The sequence below is a fragment of the Polypterus senegalus genome, chromosome 12 (genome assembly GCF_016835505.1).
Source record: "Polypterus senegalus isolate Bchr_013 chromosome 12, ASM1683550v1, whole genome shotgun sequence".
NCBI lineage: Eukaryota > Metazoa > Chordata > Cladistia > Polypteriformes > Polypteridae > Polypterus > Polypterus senegalus.
Window position 1 is genome coordinate 132,651,428 of NC_053165.1, and position 17,532 is coordinate 132,668,959.

Sequence of the window (17,532 nt, forward strand, 5' to 3'; positions counted from 1 at the left end):
TACACACACACAAAAAAAAGTGGCCATGAGTTTTGTTATCATTCTCTACTTCACTTATACCAGAGTATTATATATATTCCAGGGCTGTCAAAGTAAGCGTTCATATGTACTATTAATTTCAAAATTATAAAGCATCGTTTTTCCTTAATCACATTTGGCATATGCACTGTTCGACACAGCTTTACTGGTCCATTAATGATAGTTGCTTTTGATTTAAAATTCTCCCAGATAGTTCTAAGGATAAAAATGTGGTTACTTGTTAACTTACTGCAGTGAATTTAATTATCACAGAAGTAAAATGTCTTTGGCATATCTATTAAAATGCAAAACATGCCACTGTGTAGAAGCTAACATTTAATCATCAAAATGCACGGCACACTACAGTCTATTAATGTACAGGGATCCATGTCTGTTGAATGTGGTAAAGCATTAACTACTGCTATTAAAAATGGGCTCCATCAGAGTGCAGACCTCCTAACATAACTGAACATAACCCAAACTGTACAACTGGAATGGGACTTATGAGTGCATGGGATCTATCCGTCAAATTTGTTTTGTTAGCTGATAGCCAAATGGTTCTACTACCTCACACAGGCCCTTTTAAAAACTGTAAAAATTTCTACTTCAACTAAAGGACTGTTTGTTCCAAGTTATAATTATTTTCTTTGTACAGAGGTGCCTCCTGGCTTCCATTTTAAATCCATCTTCTCTTAATCAAGCTGGTGCCCTTGAGTATGTGATTTAGAATTGAATAGAATGCCTTTTATTGTCATTGCACAGATGTACAACAAAATGTTGGTGCTTCCCCTGAATAGTACATACAATATAATAAAAACAAAATCTTCAACAGATTCAAAATATGCTCTGCATTTTAAACTAAATATATACATTAATATAAACCAATAAAACATTGAAGCATGGAAGCGTATAAATAGTAAATAGTGGAGAAGTTCCATTTTACAGTGATTGCAGTGAGTCCCTGAGATATTGTAATTCTGTCCCATTGTTGCCATGGGTGACAGTGAAAGACATAAGATCAAAAGCACTTGGATGCTGTAAACATTTATTTAACAAAATTAAGTTATCTAATTGTGCTCGGGTAGAAGCTTTTCAGCAGTCTGGAAGTGTGTGTCTTAATAGAACTATAATGACTTCAAGAAAGGAATCAGAGTAATAAAGTGGTGGCCTGGGTGAGATGGATCCCTAATGACTTGTTTGGCCCTTTGTTAACATCGAGTTCTGTATATGTCCTCTAGAGAAGGTTACTGGGTATTGGTAATTTTTTGCTCTGATCTGATGACTCTTTAAAGAGCAGCCAGCATACCATATCAGGATGCCACAGGTAAGTAAGCTTTCCATAAAGCAGCGACAGAAGGACATCAACAGCTGCTTGGACAGGCTAGCATTCCTCAACCTCCTTAAGAAGTAGAGTTGCTTCTGTGCCTTCTTCACTACAGAAGTTGTATTAACAGACCCAGACAGAGGTCCTGGGAGATATGTATACCAAGGCATTTAAAGCTAGGCACTCTTTCAACTGTGTCTCCTCCGATGTATATAGGAGCAGGTTCCTCTTCTTGCCTCTTGAAGTTGATAATCATTTGCTTTATGAACCTATTTTCTTCAACACAACTTAGTATAAATGCATGGTAAAATTCTTTATAATGCAGAAACAATTTATACAGTATCTGAAAATCATAAAAAAAAAAGCTATTGACTTTAGTTACTACTCAAAAGGGCTCCTACATGCCAACACATCTCATTCCCCATTTATTGCCACATTATTAAAGGAAGCAGCTCTTGTATATTCTTGCACAAAAGTCTATGGTAAGGTAGCAACACCCATAAAGCAAATTATCTGAAATACTGGAAAAGTCATCTTTATAAAAGATTTTTGGATTACAGCTATTCATTTTAAATAGAGGAATAGAAACTGCACCACTGCAAAGATTATCTCGGTCAACACCGATTTCGCAAAAATATGACTTCTCAAAGATTCTTCTCTACCTTTTACCATCAGGCTCCCATTGTATTCAAGGAAGCTGGAATCCTATCACAACATATATAACTTAAAAACGTCTGCTACCTACTTTACAATAATGAAGTAGTAGTAGGAATATTGTGACATGCTACATTTACAGAGAAATACTTACTAGTATGCCCGACCAGCATGCAACACATTTAAAGAAATGAAATTCAAAGGATCCTTTTCATCTACAGGAATACTTCACCCAAAAATTGCATTGTTTATATCTTACTTACCCAATATAATTCGGTGTGCTGGACAGAACATTTTTAAATCTCGTGTTTTCATGGAGGATGGACATGACAACATTTCTGATGGAACGGAAGCCAATGGTGACCAATATTGGACAACAGCAAACAGTATGAATGCATCCTTTACAAAAATCTCAGGTGAACAGAGCCACATTATCCACAATAGCAAATGATCGCAACATGCAAAACACAGGTATTTTTTACTAAAATATTGCTAAACACCATTTGAGATGAAGACAGGAGAGGGAGAGGTGGAACTCGATTTGAAAAGCCTCTGTGTGAAGGCACTTCATATTTACGAACTACTTTCATTTTCCGAGTGCATTTGTTTAATAATATTTTAGCTAAAATTACATGTGTTTTCCATGTGTTGAGCATACATTTGGATGACTTAACATGTGGAATATGCAACATGAGCTTTTATAGTCATTTCTGTTGTTCAGTGTTGGTCACCATTGGCTCCTGTTCTATCAGACATGTTGTTAATTCTGTTCTCCATGAACACAAGAAATTACTATTTTTCCTTGGTCACTTCTACAAACTAAATGAGGAAATTAACATATAAAAAATATCATTTTTGGGTGGAGTGTCTCTTTAAAAAAGAAGAGGGTTGAATATTGGAAATGTGTAGCACAGTTTTACCCACCTGAATACATATGGCAGCATTCTTCATAATGAGAAAGTGTTTTCTTTCCAGCTGGGTCCTGAACCATCGCTGCAAAACTACAATTCTTCTGAGCACTTCCTGGTGCAGGAGGTCCTGTAGCTTCTGCCTTTCGACTTCCTTCATAAACACCTATGAAAATTACGACTTTATTAGAGCTCAGTGGAACTGCACTCACCTACCAATAGTCATTCAATATTATGAAAAGAAATCAACTGCATGGAACAGGTGAGCAAATGAACCAGTTAAAAACCAACAGCCACCATAATAATTAGTTCTTGGGTTTTTCTTTCTTCTTGGGAGCTGCGATTTGTAGAACTTTAATTAAAAACAATGTGCAGTTTGCGTATGGAACAAATACACTAAATTCATTTTATTTAAAATTTCTTTCATAGTCAGCTTTACCTTACCTGAACATTTTGAAGATCAATCAGTCAGTCAGTCACTGTCTAACCCACTTATCTCTGAACAGGAGACCACCACAGCTAGCAAGGTAGGAACAAACCCTGGATAGGGCACCAGTTCATCACAGAGCAAACACACACAAACACTAGGGCCAATTTAGGATTGCCAATTCATCTAACCTGCATGACTTTGGACCGTGAGAGGAAACCAATGCACCTGGAGGAGACCCACACTGACATGGGGAGAACATGCAAATGCCATGCCGGGAGGATCCAGGTTATAAAGATCAACAGTTCAAAGAATAATCAAACAATGTGCTTATGCATACATATATAGCAGGGCACACTTGCAGTAAGAAGCAGACAACCACGACCTTTTCTATTAAGTTGTTGTGCTTATATACTGTGAGCACATATGGCAGAAAGGGGAATGTGTTTCAATTTTAACCAACTCCTTTCCTCCACATATGTTTGCTAAACAATAGCACAATTACTCTTCTGGGAAAGATAACATTGTTTTTTGAGTTTCATCTGTATTTATGAATGTGTTGCAATATTTGAGATTAAGTTATTCAAAGAAACAAGTAATAATGAAAATATGTCACTCCAAACCCTCTGCATTTCATTTACCAGGAGAAGGTGGGAGCGGAGGTTGCCATCATCTATATGCTACACCGATCCCTCTCCCACTTGGACAGAGGCAGTGGTGCTGTAAGAATTATGTTTCTGGACTTCTTTAGTGCCTTCAGCATCATCCAAGCTCTGCTCCTTAGGGACAAGCTGACAGAGATGGGAGTAGATTTATATCTGCTGGCATGGATCATGGACTATCTTACAGACAGACCTCAATATGTGCATCTCGGGAACTGCAAATCTGACATTGTGGTCAGCAACACAGGAGCTCCGCAGGGCTGTACTTTCTCCGGTCCTGTTCAGCCTATATACATTGGACTTCCAATACAACTCGGAGTCCTGCCACGTGCAAAAGTTTGCTGACGACACTGCTATTGTGGGCTGCATCAGGAGTGGGCAGGAGGAGGAGGAGTACAGGAACCTAATCAAAGACTTTGTTAAATGGTGTGACTCAAACCACCTACAACTGAACACCAGCAAAACCAAGGAGTTGGTGGTGGATTTTAGGAGGACCAGGCCCTTCATGGACCTCGTGATTATCAGAGGTGACTGTATGCAGAGGGTGCAGACCTATAAATACCTGGGAGTGCAACTGGATGATAAATTGGACTGGACTGCCAATACTGATGCTCTGTGTAAGAAAGGACATAGCCAACTATACTTCTTTAGAAGGCTGGCGTCTTTCAACATTAGCAATAAGATGCTGCAGATGTTCTATCAGAAATTTGTGGCAAGCGCCCTCTTTTACATGGTGGTGTGCTGGGAAAGCAGCATAAAGAACAGGGACGCCTCACGCCTGGACAAACTGGTGAGGAAGACAGGCTCTATTGTAGGCACAGAACTGGACAGTTTGACATCCGTGGCAGAGTGACGGGCGCTGAGCAGGCTCCTGTCAATCATGAAGAATCCACTGCATCCACTGAACAGGATCATCTCCAGACAGAGGAGCAGCTTCAGCGACAGACTGCTGTCACCGTCCTGCTCCACTCACAGACTGAGGAGATTGTTCCTCCCCCACACTATTTCCCCTTGAGATTAATAAAGCATCTGTCTATCTATCTATCTATCTAATCTATCAAACTTAAAGAAGTAGAGTGATCCTGGCCCTGTGGCTAAAAAGAAGCATATTAGAAAAAGACTCTCTTGCAGTCTGCAGCTTCATTCCAAAACATCAACAAGCACATACAAGACATTTTCTGCTGTACCTGTCTATAACATCAAGTGGGTACACTTAGCAGATGTTAACAAAAATACATTTGCACGGTCTCAAGAATATATAGAGGCACATCTATCATTTTGTACAGTACATGTGAGTGATGGGGAAATTGACCATAAAATAATCAAATACATGTTTCATTTGCAGATTTTGAGTTGTATTATACCTAATTATATATGATCTTAACTGTCTATTTCTCACGTTTTATTGCATTTGTTTCAAGTATAATAGATACTTGGAAATGCCCAAAAAGATGTACTGTATATTCTGGGCCTACTACAGTTGAATACATGAATTCTTGAAGGTTCTTAATTGAAATGCTTGGACAAAAGGCTTTCATCATGACTTGAGTTAAAGTGTAATTTTGCATTTCACATAAACTCGAACGTCATCATAAATTAAGGAATAAATCCAAGTTGCAAGCATTTCAAACTCATACCATTGTAATGCCAACTTGGAATCCATCAGGGTTGAGGTCCACATTGCGCAGGAATTCCAGGATGCTCTGGCGTGATGAATGGGTACCCTTGGATAGCAGGACATGGAAGTGGTCAACAAATTCCTGTTGATTAGAGGAAAATCACAATTTATCAGTTATTATTTCGGCAATAAAACTACAAATCACATTGACATCATTTTTACTGGACATAATTTAAAACATAAAAGCCTTATTCAATTTATAAAATGCTTTTTTAATGTTCATGACTAGACAAGATTGTCTGTCTGAATGAAACAAGTTGGACCCCTGTGGACCAATTTTGTTCAAATGTAGCATACGTATTCTTCAAAGAAATTTGTTGATATGTACAGATTGTGCTGTACACAGTTCTAAAATGTCAAATCTCTTTTTAAAAAGTATTGGCCAATTTACAAACTTGTTTATCTTAAACTGGAAAACATTCTGTGCGACTTCAACTACATACAAGTTTACTGTTTCAATTTTACCTTGATACCGTCATACCAACTTGAATGTTTTGTAGATTTTCCTCTTTTTCACCTTTGATAGCTGCTACTGATTGCAAACAGATCCCAAATACAAGTTAATAAAGCACCAGCAGACTGCATGCGTGGAGTAGGAACTTGCGGTCACTGGCTGATTGTAGGTGTGCATGTGAAAATGCAACCCTCTATCAGCAAGTCGAGCTTGGTGTGCGCAAAAACCTAAGCATGCCTCTCCCAGCATGTCAAGTTTTGACCAAAAAAGTGTAAAATTCAACCAAGAAAAACAGACGGGGTGTAGATATGACTGAAAACTCTGTGTGGTGTGTAAGCTGTTGTGCACTGAGCAAAATACATTGAGTCAATACTACTTACCCTACACTAAAGCAAGCTTGCAGCTTCATTATCAGCAGAGTATAACGATTCACGATAACTTATTAGGGCATTCAGACGTCCAGGGGACGATTTCAAACTATTCGTAAATAACTGAAGAATATCAGAATGTTCTGATTTTAAAAGGTTACCCATCTAATAAAACATTGCCCCACGGAAACATCCTCACAATATATTTACGAAAATGCATATGAAATTCCAAATGAGGCTTTTTCAAAACTCAAGTTTGATTAAGAAGTTTGGTAAATTTGAACAGCATCACAAGAATGACAAACAAGCAGACAAAAACAGACAGTGCTGCCATTTATTTGTTTCCACTTCAAACACTGTGTGGAATCATATACGTTTATTTGAGAAAGTGTTTTTTTTTTGTGCCCTGAACCCTCTGTGCTGGGTATGAGATAAAGCAGGCACTGAACAAACGAGGATGGACTTTATGTGTGGGCATACTTTACAACAATCTAGATGAGAACAGACCATTCAGCCCAACAAAGCTTGCCAGTCTTATTCAATTAATTCCTCTTAAAAACATCAATAGTACTTTTGAAAGTCTATAAAGTCCTACTGTCTACCACACTACTTGGTAAAGTATTCCAAGTGTCTGTGGTTCTCTGTGTAAAGAAAAACTTCCTAATGTTTGTGTAAAATTCAACCTTAACAAGTTCCCAACTGTGTCTGTGTTTTTGATGAACTCAATTTAAAATAACAGTCTCGATCCACTGTACTAATTCCCTTCATAATTTTAAACACTTCAATTGTCACCTCTTAATCTTCTTTTGCATAAACTGAAAAGGCTCAGTTCTATTAATCTTTTTTTCATAATTCAATCCCTGTAGCCCTAGTACAAGCCTGGTCTGGACCTTTTCTAGCATTGCTATACCCTTTTTGCAGCCTGGAGACCAAAATTGCATGCAGTACTCCAGATGAGGCCTCATCAGTGTGTTACAAAGCTTGAGCAGAACTTCCTTGGACTTGCACTCTACATACCAGGGTGATATATATCCTGACACTCTGTTTGACTTCTTAATGGCTTCTGAACACTGAAGGGAAGTTGACAATTTTGAGTCCACTATTACTCCTAAATCTTTCTCATAAGGTGTTTTCAGACCTCCTATGCATAATGCCTTACCATTTACTGACATTAAATTTCATCTTCCACAAATCTGTCCAAGACTGTATGCTGTCCAAGTCCCTCTGTAATGATTCACCGGATTCCAAATCATCTGCACACTTAACCATTTTCTTACTTATATTCCTTATATATATTAAATGTCAGCGGCCCTAGCACTGCTCCCTGTGGAACACACCACTCTTAACATCGGCCAGTTCTGATGAGGTTCCTTGTGGCATGACCCTTTGCTTCCTGTGTCGAAGCCAACTCTGCAGCCATCTATAAACATCACCCTGAATTCCCACTTCTTTTAGTTTGAAAAACTACTTGCTATACAAGTGTCCCAGTTTGGAACTTTGAAAATCTTGTCCCCTTATAATTTGCTATCAGATTGCCGCATTCATGTGACATCCATGATGGTTAGTTGCTGTTTCACTTCTGTTAATAAAGTTAGCCTTTCACATTTGTCATAACTAAATAGCTTTGCAAGTGCCATTTCTTGAAAGTTACTATGGCTGACATGCTCAAGCAAAGAAAGAATCAATTACACACGTATTTTAATGTTAGGTTATGTTTGGAGACTCTATGCGTCTGCCGAAGATTTCATTTAGATAACTATGTCAATTTTATAGGAAATTTAGTAAGCAGAGATCCACACTTCACTTTTGTTGAAACAAACACATGGGGTAATTAGAAGAGGGCTGAAAATGATAGTGTGTTCCATACTGTCTAATATATTCACTGTTATTTATCATCTATCCACTAACTCTTTCCTAATCCAATACGACAGAGCCGTAAGTTAGTGTATTTCTCATCTCAAAAGCACACTAAGTATAATGAAAATGCTCACAACTTGCATCATTATACTCTCTTTCACCTCAGGTCACTGAAAGCTTATTCACTGTGTTCACTTTTACAAATGTACTTAAGATTTTTAGAGCACTTACTTGGAAAGTATACTTGATGCTGTACCCTGACTGCCGAATTCTCACAGTCTCCAGCATGCCAGTGTACCTCAGCTGCCTCAACACCAAGCCATCATTAAAGCGTAAGGGAAGCTGCAATTACAAAGAGACGTCCTCCGTCAGATCATACAAAGTAAGACTGACTCATAAAGCAAGTCTTTCCCAAGCAGCTTAGTGGGATAAGAGCTATTGTCTCAGTTAAGAATGTGTTAAGACTACCTTACCTTTTCTGAATTTGATCGGATACATTTCACAAAGTAGGGCTCAGCTTGTTCAAGCGTTTCCATTAGCTTGTTGAGGGAGGCCTTTAACAAAACAAAAGAAAACAAAAAAAAATCAAATGTTCATATTGTAATTTTAAGTCACTTACTAAAAAAAAAACAAACAAAGAAGGCATCGTAGTTTTTGATTTTAATTGATTTTATAAAACAAACACAAACTTAATTCATTTAATGCCTTTCACAGCCAAACAAAACTAGATCGGCACAAAATGAAGTCCATGACTTTATGAAGAGCCTGCAGATCAATATGGATGACCCGTCTATTCTGCTTAGACTGACTGATTCTTTCAAAGAAGGTTTCCACCTCCAAGATGTCTATGAGACTGCAGTTTTAAAAATGTATAAAGGTGTGAGCTTTGTTACTTTCAAAATAGACAATTTTGGAATGGCGTGAACTATTTTGTGTTCCATAGGCTGACTTAAAATGTAACTGATTTAAACTTTTTCTCTTATGCATTACAAATTATTTTATGTCTTGTATTTATAATGTGAAGAAATCTAAAATGTGTCAATTAGCAATAACTGTGCATAAGTGTAGTAATTCTCAAAGGGATTAGCCTGCTGAGAAGAACACACACTGGTACATTCTGATGCCCGTCATGACGTCATCTTTAATCGCTTTCCCACAAATTGGCATCAAATTCATTAGCTGATATGCAATTGAGATAAACTGTCACTCACATATATTGAGGTTACAAGGGAACCATCTTCCAATAAGAACAGAATGTTTAATTGCAAAAACACGCTGTTTTATGCATCTGTAATTAGTGGTTGCTTTACAAGAACTACAATATTTATTTATATAGCACATTTTCATATGTATCTCAAAGTGTTTTACAAAATCAAATAAAAGGAAGTTAAAATAAAACAAACAAACATGATTAGACAATAATATTATACAGCATGTAACAAAGTAAAAGGTAAGGTTGAACAGCCAGGAGAACAGATAAAAAAAAATCTGCAGGGGTTCCAAGGCCAAAAGACTGCTCAGCCCTCACTGGGAATTCTACCTAACATAGATGTTCTAAATTAGCCCTTATGGTTTTCAGGCGTCAAAGGGAAGAAATTGCTACACTTTGTTAACTCAATGATCTATGAAAAAAAAAACTGGAAATCTAATCAAGAAATGAAGTTTAAATAAGTTTGACATTATCTTACTTATGCATTCTTAAATTTTTACATTCAGACATAAGTTTAAAATCAACAACTTTAGTAGTAGGGTGTTGTACCATGTTAGCCATTATGAATGGAATGAGAAGTGAAGCAAAATCACAACTTTTTTTTGGCTAGCTGAACAGATGCGTCATTTATCTTCACTACTCAAATCAAAAACTTAAAATTCAAAACTAAGAAAATGGATATTTTCAAAAATGCCCACCTATTGCAGATATTAGCAGAATGTCTCTAAGGCAATGGACTGCCATAAAATCCACAATTAACCAATAAAATATTTATATGCCTTTGGAAGCATAACTAATATACTACAATTACTATAAGCCCACAGTTATTATGCATTAAACCCCTTAAAATTTAGATGTTCGGCACAGAGATTACAGAACATTCTCTAGTTTTAACATCATACTTTTCATTATTAGAATGGCTTCTATAAACTCTCCCCTCTTACCTGAAACTGAGCACTTATACTGGGAGGTTTCTTTTTCTTGTGCAAATGAAGGAGAGATTTTGTGATGCGGTCCTGGAGGGTCAGACTTGTCAGATACTTCAGAGATTTCACATCCAGCAAGTGCTGTAACAATACATTTGAAATCAAATATTGACTTTTGACTGCATCCACAAAAAAGTTTATTCAAAGTTAAATGATGAAATGTTTCACAGCCAGTTCAAGGAGCACATTTGACAATAAGCTTTAGCAGAAACTGTGTAATATTCCCATTTGTGCGCAGTTAAATAACACTTTTGATGCATTTGTACAATATCATGTAATGTATTAAACACTGTATATCATAGTACTGCACAAAATAAAAGCCATCATGGATTAAAATAATGTGTGATGCACATCATTATACCAATTTTATTAATATTGTACTTATACATACTGTATATTAGAGTTTAAATTGTATACAGTAAGGAAATTATTACAAAAAGTGAGAGCTGCTACATTTCAAGGCCTAACACTTTAGAATTTTGCTTGACTAATTCATCCAAGTCTGAGAATAACGACTCCTAGTTATTTTAAAAATGACACATTCAGCAGCCAAAACATCACTTTTGATACATTTTTTTCTTTTTGAAAGGTAAGCAGTCAAAATATAGACACTAAGGCAGACATAAAACTTCACAAGTGATGCCAGGGCAGCATCAAAATGGCAAGGATCACCTAATGTGCCCAAGTCAGCTCAGTGTAGTATTACAGAAGACTTGACAGGTGGTCCAGGTAAAATCTTTGTTAATGTTCACTAAGTATTAATTTAAACAACTAACAGAAATACTAGCACTGAAAATTTCTGCTAGGTCTGAAAAAACATGAAAGTAAAAAAATATATCAAACATTATTAATAAGAAAATGATCAAATTAAAAGATACATCAGTTTTGCTGTAACATATATTCATTTTCTATTCATGCATAAAATATAGAAATGACATTGTATAACATGCTGTTTCAAAATTTTTGCTTACTGAAAAATTTTTGGCGGCTACGATAAACAGTTCCAAGCTGAACGCAAACATAATTTCAGATTGACAGCATTATGCTGGAATTTGGATGAAAATAAAATGAACTTTTCTTAAATTTAATGTGTTTAATCCCTTAATGATTCTGACACATTGTATTAATTCAATTGAGTTGAAAAGGTTTCAAATCTGATTTTTGTTTGTACTGATTTTGCAGCAAAGCTCACATAACTGTGTCCAAACAATAAGAACGAATTCCTCAAATCTACTACATTTCCCTAGTGTATTTTTGGTTTGGAGTTGTTTTTTATTTATGCACAATGGAAAGGAAAATGAAGCTAAGAAATGTTGGCAGTTAAATTTATTCTGGAAATTTGCCATATGAAGAAAAGCGTAACTTTTCCATTTATCAAAATTTCACTTACAACATGATTATTTACATTTTAAATTTTTTATTTTTTTTAACAACAAACTTATAGACTTTAAGGTAATGATGTGGCAACTGTAACACTTCAAAAAATATGGCAGGTAGTGAATAACCACTTGCTGTTCTACCACATTATCAATAACTGCACGGCATTTCTTGGAAGCTTAGATAATTTTTCTAGATCAGTTTAGACTGTTGCAAACTCTTCATTCATTATAGCTACTGTATAAATACTGTACAGATTTTTAGAAGATAAAATTAAAAAAATAAAGCAATCTTCTCTCACACTGGATTATTTTACCCCCAATAAAAAAGGGGAATAAGGGATCATAACTATAATGTTTTAGAAGGTCTTTTATGCAATTATTCATAGATGAAATATCTGGTGATACCCAGATATTTAAAATCTTAACATTTCTGTTAGTCTTATTGGTGTAGATTTGCCTATTGTCAAGTCTCACAAACATCTCTGAACTCTCTCCATCAACAAGTGTTAATGTTTGGGTGACAATGGTTGTTGTCAGATCTGCCCATTTTGGACTGTCCTGCTAAAAGCTTCCTTGAATATAATTCAAAATTTGAAGTTGAGATCCTTTTAAGTATCAGCTTTGTCACTGATTCAGACACACACGCACAAGTTTCTTTTAGATAAATATCATCAAAGACTTACCTATAAAACAATTTCAGAATGCATTTACAGATAATGCCCTATAAGAATAATACAATTGCTAACCAGCAATCTTAGCATGCATATCACAGGTCACCACATCCTTCTTTGTACCCCATTCCTGTGAATGGCCATTCCCCTCTCTTTCATTTAGCTGAACATCTAAACGCAAACCTGCAGTATTTAAAAAATAACTACATTCCTTTTTTGACAAAATAATTATTCTCCCTTTGGCAAAATTATCCAAAACATCTAGAATAGTGGCCATCGGGTTAAGGCCTGGAACACCAAGGTGGCTTCTTTCCATTTAATCTTACAAATTAATGGGTCAGTCTGACTTCTTGTTGTTTCATTAGCTCAGCCTCTTCTACTCTTAATTTTGTATTTATAAAAATGTGATTGTATGATATTAGTAAAAACATACACATTTTAAGTACTTAATTTTCTTTTACCATAACATTTTTAAGCCACGTTTTCTATTGACTTTGCACTCTTAATTGTATCTGAATTCAAAACAAGCAGTGCAGAAAGAGGTGCAAGTGACATTTATTGGCACACAAATGAACAGGACACCAAAATAACTGCTCCATTTCAGCACTGAGGTGCAAACACAGAGGATAAGAAAAAGACTGTCATACCTTAGGGAGGGTGGGCTTCGGCTTATATGTTTTATTCCTCCTGGTAAATCAAGCAAAGAAAAATTGCCCTATTTTAGAATTCCATACATGTTTAAAGCAGGAATATTAATTTGAAAATATAAACAGACAAAAATAAAGTGTACTGAGCTAATAATCACTTAGTACTTTAAAAATATCATACAAATATTGGCCTTTGTCACACAGGGCCAACACCTCCACTGTGATACCCAAAATAAATGAGCTTGATCTGCATCACACATACTGTACCGTCTCAGAACACACTGCCAGAAAGAAGCATCGGGTTAGCTTGATTTGGGTGGTGTTCTTCAACCAGTTTTCCTCCAGGCAAGCCCACTGCTGTTTTTATGGCCTTGTATATTGAACTTCTGTCTTCCCAAGCTTTAATTTTAATTCCATCTGAAACTGAGACTCTGAATTGTGTTCATGGCTTGGTTCATGGTGAAACAATGAAAGCAGCTTGCTGATGACTGATTAACAGAGTAACCTCCTCCCATACCACTGGTAATTACGATAAATCTATTAAATTAGGAAGCTTCGCCCCCTGCTCGCTTTGCCTGCCAACCCCCTTCTCCCACTGCCAGTGGCTGCTCCTCCGAAACCTCTCTTAAATGGTGATACAATGGAAAACAAATACATTTTTTTTATCTCTTTGCTAGAGCAGCCGCTGGCATGCTGCTGCTGCCGTCACGCGTAATCTGCAATTCGCTTGCCCACATCCCACCCCACCCCTGCCAGCAGTAGACACCATTGGGAAGAGGGGGCTGAGTGCACCTCAAGGAGACGCAGCCGCTCCTCTGACACTCCTCTTAAACGGTGATACATTGGGAAACAAGTAATAGGTGTTTTTTTCACCTCCTCTTTGGTTGAGAAGCTGTTGGCTTGCTACTGCTGTGTGCCTTGTGATCTACATTTCATGCGGCGCTTCGAACGCTTAAAAGCCTGTACAGCACCTGAATATTCAATCTTTTTTTGCTGTTCTGTTATTTCTTAGAGTAATATTTTCTGTTTGTTTGTGCTAATGTGATCATTATTCTCAGTTTCTGAGACTTTCGAATTTTCCTACTTCCATTATCTCTAACTTGCTCTGCCTGTGTAGCACGGGACTTGCGTCTGAAGGTTGTAAGTATGATGTGACTTCTCCGTCTCGCGGGAAGTGAAAGTGTCTCTGTCTCTCTTCAAAATATCACATCTCGTCCCTGGAAAGTCTTGAGTTTTTTTTTATTTTTTTTTATAATAGAGAGATGAGTGGTTAAAATATATCCAAAACAACACTCATGTTGATGCTTTATTACATGATTGCTTCTTCTTTAATAAAATAGCATAACATGCCGTTTACATCTTTATGATTCTATGTTGGCTGTATAGTGGAATTCTGTGTTGTCAGAAAGATTTTATGCCATGATACTGTACCCTCATGAAAAGAGTGAGCTGTGGTGAAGAGCTGTTATTATCACACAGAACAGTCAGTCAGAGAGCCACCCCTGAATGGTCTTCTGCTGGGATTTCACTTAAGTTACGCTCTCTTAAACAAACATAATTAGGTGAACCCTCACAATGGTTGAAAAATGCTAAAACATTGAAGAATGTTTGATAGCTTGGCTTAGTGCTAATGAAATAATTGAAGAAACATGCACAAATGTGACACACTTATGGCTTGTCAAAATGTGATATCTCATATAAAATGAAAAGTGAAAAAAGGTTCAAAATAAGTAGACTTACATTAGAATTCCATGGGCCCTTTCAAGAAGCTTGCTGCTGGCTGAATTGACAAAAATCCCCTCTTCTTCTAGAAAAGATCCAGTAACAGAAACCCTATTTTGTCTCCCCATCCGTCCATTCCAGTTCATATTAAAACTATCCCTGTAATTAAAAAATAAATGCAGAATATTATTTTATTATTCCATCAGTTACACACACATATATAAATGCAAGTCATTACATTTGAACATTGTCTGAAATTGTCAGATAGTACACTGAAAAATATTTGTGGTCATATGTTTTGCTAGCAGACCACATTCCTTTGGTTATGCGTCTGGCTGGCTGGCTGGCTGACCAGAACTCAACAGTATGAAGGCCGGGCCGCTATGCAGAATCTTCTAGCCATATTAACATTCGTCTCTGGTTAAACATTTCCTAAAATTTCTTCTAGCTTTTTTTTTTTTTTTTAATACAAACAGTAATAAAACATATTCATAGGTGTAAAACATGGAGCAACAAGCTAAAAATAGGCATTTTGTAATAGAATCTTTGTTTCTAGAAATATAAGCTTAAATTCTTGGAAAAGGAAAAAAGAAAATCAATGATGTTAATTAAAATTGGAACTACCTGAAATAAGTTATGATTCTGTATGAGAATATTAATATTTTGATTAAAAAAACTACGCTCATTCTTAAAGACAAAAAAAAAAAAACACTGCTTAATGTGTTTTTCAATATGGATTTTATTCTTAGCATTTTTTTAGATTTTCCATTAAGATTTCATCCATTAATAATTATGAGAATGCTTCATCTTCCTTTCTAAATATATTACGAACTGCCTGCTAAAATCACCACAAATTTGCTGTGGCTCCACTCTGTTATTTCACCACAGTAACATTCATGGCTCACACAGGTGGGTGGGATTGTGGGTTTGCTTCCCACAATGTGTGGAGAGTGCTTTAAGTAGTGAGAAAAGAGCTATATTCCAGACAGAGGAGCAGCTTCAGCAACAGACTGCTGTCACCGTCCTGCTCCACTGACAGACTGAGGAGATCGTTCCTCCCACACACTATGTGACTCTTCAATTCCACCTGGGGGGTAAACGCTAACATTATTCAAAGTTATTGTTTGTCTGTTATACCTTCATTGTTATCACTCTTTAATTTAATATTGATCTTTATCAGTATGCTGCTGCTGAAGTATGTGAATTTCCCCTTGGGATTAATAAAGTATCTATCTATAAATTTAAAGAATTACTAATAAGAATTATTACTTAACCACCATGGTCTCTTTAATATGTGCAGGTGCAATGCATCATGGATTACATATTCAGTTTGTGAAAATGACTTGTGTAGTGTTTAAGTGTATATAATATTATATTTCATCTATATTAGGTATTGAACCAATATATTGTCATAAGCATGAGCTCACCTTCTGGAGCCAAATGTTGAGAGGACACAGGAAAGGATTTATTATCCTAACTACTTAGTATTTTGGCATTTGAACCCAAAACATCAGGGTTGAAAGTCCAAAGTCTAAAGTCTTAACCACTACACCACACTGCCTGTGCAGTGAATTGCATGCTTGTTATTTTCCTCAGCCAAGAAGATCTTAACCCATATACAGAATACTAACCCTTCTGGGTCTCCCACCTGACTGCATGCCTCTTCTGGTTGCCTCAACATAAAAAGGCCTTAAGTGGTAGATGAGAGTGGCGCCATCTGGAAACTATTATTTTCTAAAACTAAAAACACCAACAGCACTAAACAGAGTATTCTGGCTGAACATCTTCTACTCTTGCATGCTCCATTGGTTTTGTCTTTTATATACTAAAAGGGCAAGCCAAACGCTTTTGATAGTAAACATTTTCTATGGAACACCATTTAAATAATAAAACACATAAGTGACTTTTTTTTTTATTTTAAATCCTTTGGCACTCTAAGCCCACTATCAGAAAATGTGTTGTACACCAAATGTAAACTTCTTCAAAAATGATTTATACGACAAATTGGCACGATGATTACGAGGTGCAACTGCTCTACCATTCATTTTAAGAAGTCCCACACTCAGATGTAAAATCTCAAAAGTTCTTTTGTTTATGTGGCATCTCCAACTGATCTAGTACTAGGCAGATCTGATATAAATGCCTTAAAATGGTAACACGGACCTCAAAACTTTACAAACTTTGAATCTTCTGAAAATGTTTACTGCCTTATCTTGAATTCACAGACGTGGTTAATTTGTGATTTTATTTTTCATGTTTTGACAAATCTTTGCATCCCTTTGAAAGCCAAGGGACTGGCATTTTAAAAGTGGATTCATTTCAATCAGGGCAGAGAATATAGGAATTCTGTCATTTAACACCCTCTAGAATGCTACAGCTATCTGAAATAAAAGATGTAAACAAAAAAAAAAATCTAAATACTACATTATATATACATTACAATTCCAGCCTGGGATGGTGCCCTAGGGTTGCAAGCTGGACTGAAAAATTCCTGTAAACTAGAAGCCAGGGGATTTTTAATATTGTGAATTTTGGAGGAATGTTGAAATGTTTTTAAACTGATAAAC

General features: G+C 36.3%; 1 protein-coding gene across 7 annotated transcripts in view; it reads right to left on the minus strand.

The window, feature by feature from the left end:
• Positions 1 to 17,532, minus strand: part of myo9aa (myosin IXAa) — a 470,016-nt gene that overhangs the window by 65,669 nt on the left and 386,815 nt on the right. For all 7 annotated transcript variants that reach the window (XM_039773456.1, XM_039773459.1, XM_039773460.1 and 4 more), the window contains 7 exons: positions 14,984 to 15,124; positions 13,244 to 13,283; positions 10,505 to 10,627; positions 8,824 to 8,904; positions 8,582 to 8,692; positions 5,631 to 5,753; positions 2,921 to 3,070 (listed from right to left, as the gene is read on the minus strand). In XM_039773456.1, coding sequence (XP_039629390.1) covers positions 2,921 to 3,070; positions 5,631 to 5,753; positions 8,582 to 8,692; positions 8,824 to 8,904; positions 10,505 to 10,627; positions 13,244 to 13,283; positions 14,984 to 15,124 — 769 coding nt within the window. The remainder of the gene's footprint in view (positions 1 to 2,920; positions 3,071 to 5,630; positions 5,754 to 8,581; positions 8,693 to 8,823; positions 8,905 to 10,504; positions 10,628 to 13,243; positions 13,284 to 14,983; positions 15,125 to 17,532) is intronic.